Source organism: Trachypithecus francoisi, unplaced genomic scaffold (assembly GCF_009764315.1).
Source record: "Trachypithecus francoisi isolate TF-2019V2 unplaced genomic scaffold, Tfra_2.0 Lachesis_group17, whole genome shotgun sequence".
NCBI classification, from domain to species: Eukaryota; Metazoa; Chordata; class Mammalia; order Primates; family Cercopithecidae; genus Trachypithecus; species Trachypithecus francoisi.
The window spans coordinates 76,030,518-76,047,219 of record NW_022681462.1 but is presented as its reverse complement, the minus strand read 5'-3'; the positions used below and the strand labels follow the sequence as shown (position 1 = coordinate 76,047,219).

At 41.3% G+C, this 16,702-nt stretch overlaps 1 protein-coding gene across 1 annotated transcript in view; it reads right to left on the bottom strand.

Annotated features, from left to right (window-relative positions):
- Positions 1-16,702, bottom strand: part of NLRC4 (NLR family CARD domain containing 4) — a 54,172-nt gene that overhangs the window by 12,775 nt on the left and 24,695 nt on the right. Inside the window, 6 exon segments of the mRNA XM_033176094.1 lie at positions 1,911-2,078; positions 2,761-2,853; positions 4,956-5,097; positions 5,100-5,146; positions 7,870-7,884; positions 8,201-8,278. Coding sequence (XP_033031985.1) covers positions 1,911-2,078; positions 2,761-2,853; positions 4,956-5,097; positions 5,100-5,146; positions 7,870-7,884; positions 8,201-8,278 — 543 coding nt within the window.

Sequence of the window (16,702 nt, the reverse complement as noted above, 5' to 3'; positions counted from 1 at the left end):
TAAGCACACCATCTCCTTCTCTGGTCTCAATGGCCAGCCTTCGGAGTGGACAAAGTAGGCAGCTACCTAAAGATTTAAAGGATGCTAAAAAACCTCAACCTAAAAACACCTCCCCAACATTAATTCTGAATCTATATATTCTCCAAGGGCCTCTTGGAAAAGACATATCCTTCCAACTCACTTAAGGTATGAGGTTACCTAAGAGGGATTATTTATCAGCTAGCTAATTAGTCTGTCACAAAAGCCACCTGACTCTAATATAACCTAAAATAGAGGAAGGGCCTGAAGGAATGACACCAGAATGATGTGAGTTAATGGGTTGAGGGAGTGGATGGAAGTGAAGTTAGGAATTAAAGGAAGGAAAGATCCGGAACTTGAAGCACCATTAGGAAGGCAAACCCTCGGGCAGCCTAAGGACTTAGGTACGAATCTCCAGGAAAGAAGGTTCTAAAAAGAGCAGCAGATGGGAGTTAATGTTTAATGGGTACAGAATTTTAGTTGGGGAAGATGAAGCTCTGGAAATGGATGTTGTGACGGTGGCACAATAACATGAATGTACTTAATGCCACAAAGCTTTTACACTTAAAAACAGTTTAAATGTGGCCGGGCATGGTGGCTCACACCTGTAATCCCAGCACTTTGGGAAGCCGAGGCAGGTGGATCACGAGGTCAGGAGATGGAGACCATCCTGGCTAAGACGGTGAAACCCCGTCTCTACTAAAAATACAAAAAAAAAAAAAAAAATTAGCCAGGCATGGTGGCAGGCGTTTGTGGTCCCAGCTACTCAGGAGGCTGAGGCAGGAGAATGGCCTGAACCTGGGAAGCGGAGCTTGCAGTGAGCCAAGATCGCACCACTGCACTCCAGCCTGGGCAAAAGAGTGAGAGTCCGTCTAAAAAAAAAAACAAAAAACAAAAAAAAGTTTAAATAATAAATTGTATGTTACCTAAACTAAACACATTCTAGACAATCTGGAAGGGAAATGAAGGTGATAGAGGCTGTTTTCACAAGTCCTTGGCTTTAGTATGATAGCCTCCAAGTTGACCCTGATGAGCCTGACCTCTTTGTATTCATGTTTCCATATGCTGGATTGGAATAACTTGTGCAACCAGTGGGATATGTCAGAAATGACCAGAAATGAGTGGGCTGCCGTGTTGTGTGGGCACTCACAGTCTGTGAAGAGGTCTAGTAATGAGGAAGTGAGGCCTCCAGCCAACAGCCAGTGTTAAATTGCCAACCATGTGAGAAGTTACCTTGGAAGGACATCCTCCAGCAGCCCCTCTCATGAGAGAGGTCAAGCTAGAGCTAACCTGCTGAACTCCCAAGTTCCTGAACCACAGAAACTGTGAGATAATGATTATTGTTTTAAGCCATTATGTTTTGAGGCCATATGTTATGCAGAAATTGAAAACCAATGCAGATAGTATGAGGGCTTCTTTCATCAACTGCCTGAGGTTGGTGGTGTCTTCAGTCATTTACATAGATCTATTTGTTTCTGGATAATATTACGGTTATTTAAAGATATTTTGTGACTCTAGATACAGCTACATTCACCTTTATATATAGTGTTGAATACCCAATAAGTAACTTGAAAATATTTCCTGATATTGGCGGGAGGGGCGTTGCTGAATTTCAGAAAGTTAAGGCTAGTAAGAACTATGACTAACATAATACATCTTATTGGGTACTGTGAATGCTTTCCATTTAATTATATAGGTAAAGGGCTTACAACCTGAAGGAAGGCTGGTGTTTTAAGTCTTCTTACTCTAACATGAATTAATTCCTTAGACATACTTATATTTTTAAAAAAAGAGGAAGCAAAATAAAATAAGGGGGCAAAATAAGCAAAGGCAACTCAAGAACTTTTTAAGGGCCAAATCCATTTATCTTGGCTCTGTATGTGTGTACCTACCTAAAATTCTAATCTCTGTATCTGTGAGTCTCCAGTTTTTCAACCCAAGCTTGACAAGTTGTGGGACCTCCTCCAAACGTTTCAACAGGCTGGTCAGGCTGCCTTGCACATCACAGCCCCAGGGCAGCATCAGTGCAGTGAGCTGTTCTAGCACGTTCAGCCTGTCAACTGGAAGAAACAAAGAGCAGTTCAGGGACTGGATGATCTCAAAACTGAGGAAGAACGAAGGGATGTTGGGGAAGGAATGATTGTTATGTTTGGTGGCTCTGCAGCCTACTCAATCTGCAATGAGAATCTACTTAATTTTTGGTTATTTTTATGGAAAGTGTTCAAGCATATACAAACATTATGCAGAAGAATATAATTGAAACTATATATACTAATAAGTCACCTTTCAAAAACATTAAATCATGGGCAATCTTGCTTAATCCTGACCTAATTCCCCCGGTATTATTCTAAAGCAAATCATGGACAGTATAAATCAGTTCTTTCCTTTTTTTTTTCTTTTAACCATAATCACATATCACTGTCACACCTAAAAATCCATATCACCAATTCCTTAAGCAAATTTGTCTTGCACATCAACTACTCTGACAGTTGCCTCCTCAAAGGAGGAAAGAAGGTAGGATCCCGCCTCAAAGTGCAGTGAGCATATGTGAACTGGTGACTTAAAAGACATGGGCCTGTGTTTCTTAAGGGCAGTTTCAGAAAGGCCTAAATGATTTTCCTAAGGAGGGTGCATCTAGTAAGGCACACATGGGTATGAAAGACCTCAGGGCCCAGGCTATGTATTTCGACTACCCAGTACACATATTCAAGCGTCTGATTTTGGCTGAATTGTCATTCTTACTCAGTTCATGTAGAGCTTCATTTCCATCTTTTTCCAGGTAATTTTCTGATAAATCAAGAATGCTCAGTTTGACCAAATTGTGAAGATTCTGAGCTGGGAAAAAAAGTAATCCAAAATAAAAAAGTTTTCAGGTAAATATAAATGTATTTTGAAGTATCCTTAGAATAATTCTGAGTTCTTATCTTTTCTGCTAATGGTAATGCAAATCATAACTTGCCTTGGTTATTTTAATTATTTCCAAAGGCACTGGCATAGGCATAACCCCCAAATCCCATGTTTATGACCAAATGGGCAAATAGTCATTGGTCCTAGGTTCTGATTAATAAATTCCAGGTCACATAGAGCCTAAAGCAGCATGGGATGTAGTTGTTATGTCATCATGGAAAAATCTCTAAGCCTCAATGTCTTCCTCTATAGAATGAGGTAGTTGGACCAGATCAAATGTAAAGTTGCTTCAATTATAAAATGTCCTTAATCATGCAGGAGAAACAGGCACAACAAAAACAAAAATGAAATGAGCTGGTTTTGTGTACCTCAACTTAGATGATTTTATTGACATAATTGCTGTGATGTTAATAATAATAACCTAGTAAAAAAAAAAAAGATGAGAAAAAAGAAAACAAATAGCAAAATGGCAGATTCAAATTTATCCATATCAACAATTACATTAAATCTTAATGGACTAAACACTCCAATTAAAAGGCAGAGATAATCAAATAATCAGAACTTTTCTTTTAAGCAAGACCCAGTTTTATGCTATGTACAAAAGATGTATTTGAATAACAAAGACATAAATATATTGAGGTAATGGAAAACTATTTTGTATGCAAACATGAATTATATAATGGTACCAGTCTAGCTAAGAATTGCTTAGTTTTTTTTTTTTTTTTTTTTTTGAGACGGAGTCTTGCTGTGTCGCCCAGGCTGGAGTGCAGTGGCTGGATCTCAGCTCACTGCAAGCTCCGCCTCCCGGGTTCACGCCATTCTCCCGCCTCAGCCTCCGAATATCTGGGACTACAGGCGCCCGCCACCACGCCCGGCTAGTTTTTTGTATTTTTAGTAGAGACGGGGTTTCACCATGTTAGCCAGGATGGTCTTGATCTCCTGACCTCGTGATCCACCCACCTCGGCCTCCCAAAGTGCTGGGATTACAGGCTTGAGCCACCGCGCCCAGCCCTGCTTAGTTCTTTTCTTCACATATTATCACTCTTGCTTAATCTAGGTGAAGTTTTTTCTATCAGGGCTAGAAAAATCTCCTTTTTAAAAAAATCAGACAAGTTTTTCATGAATATGTACTCTTGTTATAATATTGGCTATTATTATTTTTAATCAATCATATGAGCCCTTTTCTTAAAGTATCTTCTGGGTTGTGTGCTCTACAATAAAAAACCTGCTGAACTTCTCTTTAAAAGAGTACATTTGCGATTTCCAGTTCTAAGCCTGTCTCTGCCCAGCAGTAAGCAGAGAAATAAAGGCACGTGCTCATTGTGCTCATATTCCCAGTACTTATCTAGCCTTTTTCAACTGTGGGTTTCTCTAGCTGTAACTTTATATTAGTATACAAATGGCTTCCTTAGTGATCTTTAGAGACTCCCAGAAGTTATATAGTTTAACTTTAAAAAGATTATACCACTCTTTTCCAAAATCTAAATTTTAAAATGTCTGAATTACACATGTATAGTTTATCCAGAAATATGCAGTAAGTTTCCCCATACTTGATATGCATCCCTTTGGGAACTCAGAAGACTCAGTTGTCACATTAATGCACATTAATTTCATCTTAACAGGGCAATGGGTAGGAATTAGAGGCCTGAGATCATTTCAGAAAATCTTTATCTCTCACTTCTCAATCATTTATCCATTCATTTAAATGTTTATTAGGCAGTAAATTATATGACAGGTTGTGTGGCAAGTTTCAAGCACCTATTTCTTATTTTCTTCCTTTTCACTTTCTCTAAAAGTTACATCTTCAGTTATTCTGAAATTCTCCCCTATTATCCATCAATAGTTGATTTTAATTCCAATATGGAGAAAAATCATTAAAAACAATCTGCTTATTATCCAGAAGTTTTTATTATCTTTTCCAGTTTTCCTTAAAATTAAATTTCCATTTGAGACATTTAGTGTGAATTAGTATAATAGTATCACATGTTCTGTTATACTGTCCTCATTCAGTTAATGGAAGCAACAGTTACCTAGGATTTTCACTGCATTTGCAGACAAGCAGCAGGAGACTAATTGAATTTCTTCAAGGTCACAGGGTTCACTTGACAGAGACTTGACTATGTAATCCATTCCCTCTCCAATGTCAGACAAGTAACATTGTCTGACAAATGTTAGGTCAAACGAAATAAACACATCTTTTTCAGATTTTTCAGGCCTTCAGCTGAAAAAAGAGAAAGGAATGCATTAGGATACCAAGTTAATTTGATTTAAGCATAGATTAATGAACTGAAAAGAAAGCAAAAAATAATTGTGCAGAGACCTTTCCATGTTCTTCCTGCAGCAACCTTAAGCTACAAAGAGTCAGAGAGAGCTATTCTTTCAACTCTCACTTTCCAGTCTCTTGGACCACACAAAAATCACTTATACGGAGGTTATTTATTCTCTTAGTAGCATGAGAAACACTATCGTAAATTTGTAGTCTTTTTAATGGGCATCAATGTATACTCTTACGATAATTCTTTAGATGGATGAAGTCTTCTAGAGCACTCTCCTTTCAAGCTTCTCAAAAATCTTAAACAGCGTGGGGCTGAGTTCAGGGGGGTAGCATGGGGACTTGGTCCTTAGAGTGCTTCTAGTGCAACTGTTTACAGCCTCAGAAGTCTTGCCTGGGACTCATGATGTGGGGCCTGCCTGATGCTTTAGAATGAAGACCATATCCACTGCAGCGTATTTAACCAGAAGAAAGATTTACCTTATATCAACAGTACAATTGGAAACGTTCTGAAATGTCCCCTATTATTAGGTCTAAAGCTAATGTGCAGTTTAGGATTGGTTAGGCCTTACTTTGTGTCATTAAAATATTGCCTTATCTTGATGGTACTGTAGCCTACAGGAAAGAAATACATGATTTTAATGGCCAGGCACGGTGGCTCACACCTGTAATCCCAGCACTATGAGAGGTAGTGGTGGGCAGATCACCTGAGGTCAGGAGTTCAAGACCAGCCTGGCCAACATGGCAGGACCCCATCTCTACTAAAAATACAAAAATTAACTGGGTGTGATGGTACACACCTGTAATCTCAGCTACTTGGGAGGTTGAGGCATTAGAATCACTTGAACCCAGGAGGCAGAGGTTGCAATGAGCTGCGATCTTGCTACTGCACTCCAGCCTGGGAAACAGAGTGAGACTCCGCCTCAAAAAAAAAAAAAAAAAAAGAAAAGAAATACATGATTCTAATAATATCAATCTTGCAGAGCTTTCGGGAAGGTTGCAGATAATGTATGTAACATATTTAATGTGGCACATAGTAAGTGCTCAATAAATGTTCAATAAATGTTCATTGTTGTCATGGGAGTACATACAGGTTGGAGGTTGTGAGCATGAGCTTTGCAGTCAGTTCCTGGATCCCCTACTTAATAATTATAAACTTGGGCAAGTTATTTAATCTTTTAGCTTAAGCTTTAAGGATCATTATATCTATGTACTAGGACTGTTGTGGGGATTCAGTGGAATGAAGTATATAAAACGGCCTAGGCTACTGTCTAATCTATAGCACAGTAACTCTTTAATAAAGAGTAAATTATTACTAATATAATACTGGTTTAGTCAAGTTCATATTTTGATTCCTTAATAGCAGAAGCAGGCTGTCCTAGAGAGGTACTTTTTGACCTCTTTCTACCAGTTGGTAATATCTTGAGCAACTCAGTAAGCTATTTTAGGTTCCAGTGGAGTTTTCTGTGAAATGAATGAGTTGGATTAGATGCTCTCAATCCTCTTCCAGCTCTGATTTTCTGTGTAATTTATACACATGCAATACATGTTTATTGAACACTGAATTAATTTGATTATTCTCACGTAGGCCATATAAGGAAAAGAAGTCAGCCATGTTTTGCTTTTGTTTTTGTTTTTGTTTCGAGATGGAGTCTCTCTCTGTCGTCCAGGCTGGAGTGCAGTGGAGCAATCTCGGCTCACTGCAACCTCCTCCTCCTCGGTTCAAGTGATTATCCTGCCTCAGCCTCCCAAGTAGCTGGGATTACAGGTGCATACCACCATGCCCAGCTAATTTTTGTATTTTTAGTAGATATGGGGTTTCACCATGTTGGCCAGGCTGGTCTTGAACTCCTGAACTCAGGTGATCCACCCCCCCTTGGCCTCCCAGAGTGCTGGAATTACAGGCGTGATCCACTGTGCCCAGGCTTCAGCTATGTTTTGATTATAGGATAGAGTTGTCTTTCAGCAGGAAGCAGAATAAGAAAGAACAAGGTGAAGGGAAGAGAGGAGCCTTTTAGTGAGGACTCAAGTAGGGGAAAAAAAGAGCCAAAAAAAAAAAAATCGAACACACAAGGAAACAGGGACATTCAAGGAAAGCAGCTTTAACAGGAATCCTCCCTGGCCTGGAGGGCCTGGTTCCCTGTGGTAAGCCATGTGTTCTGCTTGTGTTCCTGAAGTTTCCTTTTCCTTTTCATTTTTTTGATTGGGGAAACAACCTCCAGTGTAGGATGAAAGCATGCTTCCCCCAAAGTTTTCTTGATTCACATTGTTTCCTGTGTCCTATTTCATTTATGAAATTTTACTTAATTATGAAATCATAGTATAAACTTTAAAATATTGTTTCTATGCAATTATGAAACCATACTATAAACTTTAAAATATTGTTTCTATGCATTAAATAAAAACATAGCCAATGAGCCAGGGAGAGGGAAATTAAAAACACGTCATGGGCTCTCTTCCCAAAAGGGTTACCATCTAGTGTTGTACAATTTGAATAAAATGAGATAAAAGGATTGTAATGGCAGTAGGGAAAATGTCTAGGGAAACCAATGTAGCCATAAGTACATAAAAACATCCTTGCCTTGTGCAGACACAGCCAGTGTCAGAGCCTGAAGTTAACTCCTGTTATTATCAGACTCACATTAATACACATATAAGAACAGAAATCTGACCTAGTTTTATAGCATCTTCTTCATTCATCTTATTTTTTTTTTTTTTTTTTTTGAGGCGGAGTCTCGCTCTGTCGCCCAGGTTGGAGTGCAGTGGCCGGATCTCAGCTCACTGCAAGCTCCGCCTCCCGGGTTTACGCCATTCTCCTGCCTCAGCCTCCCCAGTAGCTGGGACTACAGGCGCCCGCCTCGTCGCCCGGCTAGTTTTTGTATTTTTAGTAGAGACGGGGTTTCACCGTGTTAGCCAGGATGGTCTCGATCTCCTGACCTCGTGATCCGCCCGTCTCGGCCTCCCAAAGTGCTGGGATTACAGGCTTGAGCCACCGCGCCCGGCCTTCTTCATTGATCTTAATGTTATCCATTATGAGCTTTGTAAGGTTCTTCAAATTACCCAATCTGTCAGTCAGACCACCTGTCAAAAGAAAGAAGATTAGACTCTGTTCAGCGGATATTTGCTATTTACTATGTCATTTACTATTACTGTCATTTTTGTTACCAATCAAAAGATTTTAATGATCACCATGAGCCAAAAATGCTCATGAAATAGACATAAAAATATACTTTTTATAAGAGATGGGCATTGTACTTCACTGTAAGCATGTTCTCCAAATAATTTCCCAGATAACAGGGAAATTTCTAAACACTTGAAAATTAACACACTTTTAAATAATTATGCATTAAAGAAGAAGTCTCAAGGAAAATTTGACAATATTTTGAAAAATATTTTTAAAAATAAGAACAAAACTTCAAAATCTGCAGCTCTCCACTCACAAAGGGGTGAAAAGAAAAAAGAAAATCTTCAGCTAACACAGTGCTTACAGGGACATTTACAACATTGCACACTTATATTAGAAATCAGGAAAGGTCTCAAATCAACAACCGAGGCATACTACTTAAGAAATTACAGGCCGGGCGCGGTGGCTCAAGCCTGTAATCCCAGCACTTTGGGAGGCCAAGACGGGCGGATCACGAGGTCAGGAGATCGAGACCATCCTGGCTAATACGGTGAAACCCTGTCTCTACTTAAAAATACAAAAAACTAGCCGGGCGACGAGGTGGGCGCCTGTAGTCCCAGCTACTCGGGAGGCTGAGGCAGGAGAATGGCGTAAACCCGGGAGGCGGAGCTTGCAGTGAGCTGAGATCCGGCCACTGCACTCCAGCCTGGGTGACAGAGCAAGACTCCGTCTCAAAAAAAAAAAAAAAAAAAAAAAAAAGAAATTACAGGCCGGTGCGGTGGCTCACGCCTGTAATTTCAGCACTTTGGGAGGCCGAGGCGGGCGGATCACAAGGTCAGGAGATCGAGACCATCCTGGCTAACACAATGAAACCCCGTCTCTACTAAAAATACAAAAAATTAGCTGGGCGTGGTGTTGGGCGCCTGTAGTCCCAGCTACTCGGGAGGCTGAGGCAGAAGAATGGCGTGAACCCAGGAGTCAGAGCTTGCAGTGAGCCGAGATCGCGCCACTGCGCTACAGCCTGGGCTACAGAGCAAGACTGTCTCAAAAAAAAAAAAAAAAAAAAAATTACAGAAGAGAGAGCAAAATAAAGGAAAGAAGAAAGAAACTAATAAAGATAAGGGTGAAAATCAAAATTATTACATCTTTATTATAAAAATTAAAAACAGAGACAAGATCTTACTGTGTTGCCCAGGCTGGTCTCGGACTCCTGAGCACAAGTGATCCTTTGGCCTCAGCCTCCCAAAGTGCTAGGATTACAGGCGTGAGCCACCATGCCCAGCCCAGAAATCAAAATTATAAATGTAAACAATAGAAAAAAAGCAATGAAGCTAAAAGTTGGATCTTTCAAAAGATCAATAAAATTAGAAAATTTCTACCAAGACTGACAAAGAAAAAGAAGACACAGATTACCAATATCAGAAACAAAAAAGGGAATATCACTACACACACTGCAGATATTAAAAGGACAATTAGAGAATAATATGAACAAATCTACACACATAAATTTGACAACATATATGAAATTGCCCAATTTTTTGAAAACCACAAACTACCAATAGTTGTGAGATATGGAATAGGTAACCGGAATAGCCTTATAGCTATTAAAGAAATTGAATTTATAATCTAAAATGTCCCAAAAAAGAAATCTGCAGGCACAGATATGTTCACTTGTAAATTCTGCCACAAATCTTTACATGTAAAGAAGAAATAATATCAATTCTACACAATCACTTCCAGAAAATAGAAATATAAAGAACAATTCCCAACTTATTTTATGAAGCCATCATTAACTGGATATGAAAAGCAGACAAAGATGTAGAAGAAAAAATTTTAGGCCAGGCACAGTGGCTCACTCCTTTTTTTTTTTTTTTTTTTTTTTTTTGAGATGGAGTCTCGCTCTGCCGCCCAGGCTGGAGTGCAGTGGCCGGGTCTCAGCTCACTGCAAGCTCCGCCTCCTGGGTTTACGCCATTCTCCTGCCTCAGCCTCCCAAGCAGCTGGGACTACAGGCGCCCGCCATGTCGCCCGGCTAGTTTTTTGTATTTTTTAGTAGAGACGGGGTTTCACCATGTTAGCCAGGATGGTCTCGATCTCCTGACCTCGTGATCCGCCCGTCTCGGCCTCCCAAAGTGCTGGGATTACAGGCTTGAGCCACCGCGCCCGGCCAAGGCTCACTCCTATAATCCCCATGCTTTGGGGGCAAAGGTAGGAGGATCACCTGAGGTCAGGAGTTCGAGACCAGCCTGGGCAATATATCTAGACCCTATCCCTACAAAATATTTTTTAAATTACCCAGGTGTGGTGGCAGGTGTGAGTAGTCCTGGCTACTCAGGAGACTGAGGCAAGAGAATCGCTTGAGCCCAGGAGTTCAAGATTGCAATGAACTGTGATCACACCACTATACTCCAGCCTTGGTGACAGAATGAGACACTGTCTTTAACGAAAGAAAGAAAGTGAGAGAGACAGAATAGAGAGAGAAAGGAGGGAGGGAAGGAGGGAAAAGAAAAGAAAGAAAATTGAGGCTGGGCGAGGTGGCTCACGCCTCTAATCCCAGCACTTTGGGAGGGCGAGGCAGGCGAATCACGAGGTCAGGAGTTTGAGACCAGCCTGGCCAACATGGTGAAACCTCCATCACTACTAAAAATACAAAAAATTAGCTGGGCCTAGTGGCAGGCTCCTGTAATCCCAGCTACTCTGGAGGCTGAGGCAGGAGAATCACTTGAACCCAGGAGACGGAGATTGCAGTGATCTGAGATCACGCTACTGCACTCCAGCCCTAGTGACAGAGTGAGACCCTGTCTCGAAAAGAAAGAAAGAAAGGAAATTAAACTTTAGACCAATATAATTCATGAATATAGAATCAAAAATCTTCAACAAAATAGCAAATGGAATTCAGTCATGCATAAAAGAATATGATGGCAGGTGTGGTGGCTCACACCTGTAATCCCAGCACTTTGGGAGGCCGAGGCAGGTGGATCACGATGTCAGGAGTTCGAGACCAGCCTGGCCAACGTGGTGAAACCCCGTCTCTACTAAAAATACAAAAATTAGCTGGGTGTGGTGGCATGTGCCTGTAGTCCCAGCTACTTGGGAGGCTGAGGCAGAAGAATCACTTGAACCCGGGAGGCGGAGGTTGCAGTGAGCCAAGATCGTACCACTGCACTCAGCCTGGTGACAGAGCAAGATTACGTCTCAAAAAAAAAAAGAATATTACACCACCTCCAAATGGGTTTCATATAGGGAATGCAGGATGCTCAATATTTGGAAATCAATCCATATAATTCATTATATTGGCAGTCTAAAAGAAAAACTACATGATCCCATAAATTGATGCAGAAAACACATGTAACATAATCCAACATCCAGGCTGGGTGGCTCACACCTGTAATCCCAACACTTTGGGAGGCCCAGGTGGGAAAATCTCTTGAGCACAGGAGTCCGAGACCAGACTGGGCAACATAGTGAGAACTCATCTCTACAAAAAATTTAAAAATTAACCAGATGTGATAGTGCACACTTGTGGTCCCAGCTAGTCAGGAGGCTGAGGCGGGCAGATCTGTTGAGCCCAGGAAGTCAAGGCTACAGTGAGCTATGATCATGCCCCTGCACACCAGCCTGGGTGACAGAACAAGACCCTGCCTCAAAAATAAAAATAATTTTATAAAAACAATCCAACGTCCATTCATGTAAAATGACATGATCATATAAATGGATACAGAAAACACCTTTAACACAATCCATCATCTATTCATGACAAAAAAAAATTCTCAGCAACTTGATAAAAGACATCTACAAGAAAACTACATTTAACATTATACTTAACGGTGAAAGTCTGAATATTTTCTCCCTAAGGTCAGGAACAAGGCAAGATGTTCATTCATATCACCCCTGTTCAACATTGTACTACAAGTCCTAGTCAGTGAAATAAAGCAAAAAATAAAAATAAAATAAAATAAAAGGAATACAGATTGGAAGGGAAGAATTTAAAATCATTCTTTTTGAAGATAACATGATTGTCTACAATAAAAATGTCAAGGAATCTACAACACCCTCTCCTGCAAACCCCACAAAAAAAATCCTTCTAAAACTGGCTGGGTGCAGTGGCTCATACCTATAATCCTAGCAGTTTTCGAGGCTGAGGGGGAGGATCACTTGAGCCCAGGAGTTCAAGATTGGCCTCAGCAAGAGAGAGGCCTTGTCTCTACAAAAAAGAAGGAGGGCCGGGCACAGTGGCTCACACCTGTAATCCCAGCACTTTGGGAAGCCGAGGTGGGTGGATCACCTGAGGTTGGGAGTTTGAAACCAGCCTGGCCAACATGGTGAAACCCCATCTGTACTAAAAATACAAAAATTAGCCACGTGTGGTGGCGTGCGCCTGTAATCCCAGCTACTTGGGATTCTGAGGCAGGAGACTTGCTTGAATCCAAGAGGCAGAGGTTGCAATGAGCCAAGATTGTGCCACTGCACTCCAGCCTGGGTGACAGAGTGAGACCCTGTCTCAAAAAAATAGTAATAGTTAAATAAAGTAAATAATTTTTTAAATGGCAAATATTACAAAATAATTCTAAACACCATGTAGGCCAAATTCAGCACACAGGTGATCACTTTACAAGATCAGTATAAAAGAAGAGTTGTCATGAGTAGATGGTGAGCTTCCTGACACAAAAGGTAGTCTAATAAAGTCTTAGTGACATCCAAAATCTTACAGGAGGGATTCCCGCATTAAGGAGGAGGTTTCAAAGACTCTCTGTACAAAAAATTCTAGAATCTCAAAATGACAGAAAATTTCTCTGCAGGGTGACAAGCAAGGCAGAGCTAGGTGGGAAATTGCTTGTGTCTGAAACTAACCCCAGACTGCTACACTTAAGTAGAACAAGGTTCCTGCTTCCCATAGCTTCACACCACATAACATTCCTGCTCTGGGCAACCAGGCTGGTCTACACAGGTACAGGGCAGGCATTCTCCTTTAGTGTTATTCGGAATTTGGGGAAGTATCCCCTTTACCCAGAAAGATTGCCCTCACATATCTGTGTCTGAAGTCTAAAATCTGGAATTTCATCATGTTAGACAATATTCCCCAAATCTTCTATCATTCATTCATTTTTTTTTTTCTTTTCTTTTTGGAGATAGGGTCTTGCTCTGTTGCCCAGGCACTGGTATGATCATACCTTGCTGCAGCCTGAAAATTCCTGGGTTCAAGTGATCCTCCCACCTCAGCCTCTAGAGTATCTGGGATTACAGGCATGCACCATCACACCCAGATGATTAATTTTTGGTAGAGACAGGGTCTTCCTATTGTGCCCAGACTGATCTCAAGTAATCCTCTGCCTTGGCCTCCCAAAGTGTTGGAATTACTGGTGTGAGTCTGGCCTGGCCCCAACTAAGTAAACAATAGTTAGGGTGGGAATGGGACTGGGTATCTTCTACAGTTTCCCAGATGAGAATCTTGTAACACAATTAGCTACTAACTCCTGCAGGTGATTAATTTACAGACTGGATTTCCTCCAAGACTTGAAGTAGGGCAGGGTGTCACTTGGCAGGGGAGGACTGGGTGTTGGGTAAAGATGGGGGTGCTCGCAGAAGGATTTGCTGAAGACAAGCTTAACCTGCATATATATATATATATATATTTTTTTTTTTTTCTTTTCATTTTTTGAGACAGAGTTTCACTCTTGTTGCCCAGGCTGGAGTGCAATGGCATGATCTCAGCTCACCGCGACCTCCACCTTCCGGGTTCAAGTGATTCTCCTGCCTCAGCCTCCCAAGTAGCTGGGATTACAGGCATGTGCCACCACACCCAGCTAATTTTGTATTTTTAGTAGAGATGGGGTTTCTCCATGTTGGTCAGACTGGTCTCAAACTCCTGACTTCAGGGGATCCACCTGCCTCAGCCTCCCAATATATTTTTAATAAAAATATTTTTAATATATTCATATTTTTAATAAAAATATTTCTAATATATTCATATTTTAATAAAAATATTTTAAAGATATTTGAATGCATACATATATGTATATATGTAGGTATGTGTTTATATATCTTTCCAATCAGACTACAGCTCTGGGAATCTTCCCTATGGCTCCCAATCTGACAACTTTCCCCCAGCATGGACCTCTCTCCACGGCCCTTCTACCTTCCTTTCAAGTCCTGACACCTAGCAGAAACTACTAGGAAATTTAAAACAAAGCTAATAAAAATGAAGTCATGTCTTTTGCAGCAACATTGATGGAAACGGAGGCCATTATCTTAAGTGAAATAACTCAGAAACGGAAAGTCAGATACCATATGTACTCACTTACAAGTGGGAGCTAAATAATGTGTACACATGGAGGTAGAAAGCGGAATAGACATGGAGACTTGGAAAGGTGGGAGGGTGAGAGGGAGGCAAGGGATGAGAAATGATAATGGTGGTTACACTCAAAGCTCAGATTTCACCACCACGAAATATATCAATGTAAAAAAACTGCACTTGAACCCCCATATCTATAAAAATAAATAATAGATAAATAAATAAAGCAAAACTATATATCTCACATTTTCACAGTATTCCTGGCTATTATTTCCAGCCAGGCTTGATTATAGCTGTAAACTAAAAATCCTAAGCCCCCCACCCCACACCAACTGAATGCATCCCCTCTGGGCTAAGGGGACCCCAGAAAAAAACTTAAACGAAGGACCTGGCCATGACAGGATGGGAGGTCAAACATACATCATCATACTCCCTCTCTTTTATGGTTTGAACACAATCCATCAGCATTACTGTTAACATAGAGATCAAGAGACTAACAGAACAGACTTTTTATGGCAATAAAATACCAAGTTATAAACAGGACATAAGACCATGTCAGGCAAAGGCTAAGTCATGCAGCTCTACACTTAAAAAATAAACTGTCCTAGGCTGGGTGTCATGGCTCATGCCTGTAATCCCAACAGTTTGGTAGGTGGAGCCAGTAGAATTGCTTGAGCCCAGCAGTTCAAGACCAGCCTGGGCAACATAGTGAGACCTCGTCTCTCCAAAAAAAACAAACAATGAGGATCGACTGAGCCCAGGAGGTTTAGGCTGCAATGAACTGTGATCACACCACTGCACTCCCACCTGGGTGACAGAGCAAGACCCTACCTCGAAAAAAAAAAATTTTTTTTAAGAATAAACTGTGCCATAACCGCCACAGATTTTTCTTCTTTGGTAGCTAAACAAGCATTGGTCTCAAGATAAGCAATATTGATAGTTGTGAATATTAAACAATTCGCAACTCATCCAGCTCACAAATGCTAACAATCCCTGTTCCACCTGCCATAACTACAGCTTTGATTGGAGAAGAGAGTGATTTCAGTAACTTTCTCCTGATCAGAGGACCACCAACCACAGACTGGTTCTGGCTGGTTTACAGAGATTGCGTACCTGCTTACCTTTGTGATCTGAAAAGAACCTCTGAAGTATAGGCCTATTGTAATACATTTAAATCATTTAAAGGGATGTACAATCTTTTGGTTTCCCTGGGCCACACTGGAAGAAGAATTGTATTGGGCTACACATAAAATACACTAACGCTAATGATAGCTGATGAACTAAAAAAAAAAAAAAAAAAAATTTTGCAAAAAAAAACAACTCATAATGTTTTTAAAAAGTTTACGAATGGGCCGGGCGCGGTGGCTCAAGCCTGTAATCCCAGCACTTTGGGAGGCCGAGATGGGCGGATCACGAGATCAGGAGATCGAGACCATCCTGGCTAACATGGTGAAACCCCGTCTCTACTAAAAAATACAAAAAACTAGCCGGGCGAGGTGGCGGGCGCCTGTAGTCCCAGCTACTCGGGAGGCTGAAGCAGGAGAATGGCGTAAACCCGGGAGGCGGAGCGTGCAGTGAGCTGAGATCCAGCCACTGCACTCCAGCCTGGGCGACAGAGCGAGACTCCGTCTCAAGAAAAAAAAAAAAGGCCGGGCGCGGTGGCTCAAGCCTATAATCCCAGCACTTTGGGAGGCCGAGACGGGCGGATCACGAGGTCAGGAGATCAAGACCATTCTGGCTAACACAGTGAAACCCCGTCTCTACTAAAAATACAAAAACTAGCCGGGCGAGGTGGCGGGCGCCTGTAGTCCCAGCTACTCGGGAGGCTGAGGCAGGAGAATGGCGTAAACCCGGGAGGCGGAGCTTGCAGTGAGCTGAGATCCGGCCACTGCACTCCAGCCTGGGTGACAGAGCGAGACTCCGCCTCAAAAAAAAAAAAAAAAAGTTTATGAATTTGTTCTGGGCCACATTCAAACCCGTCTTGGGCCACGTGCAGCCCACAGGCTGCAGGTTGGATAAGCTTGATTTAAATGCTAAATCTCCACCCCACAGTGAACTTGGGTTGTATGTTACATGCATGTTTATTCAATA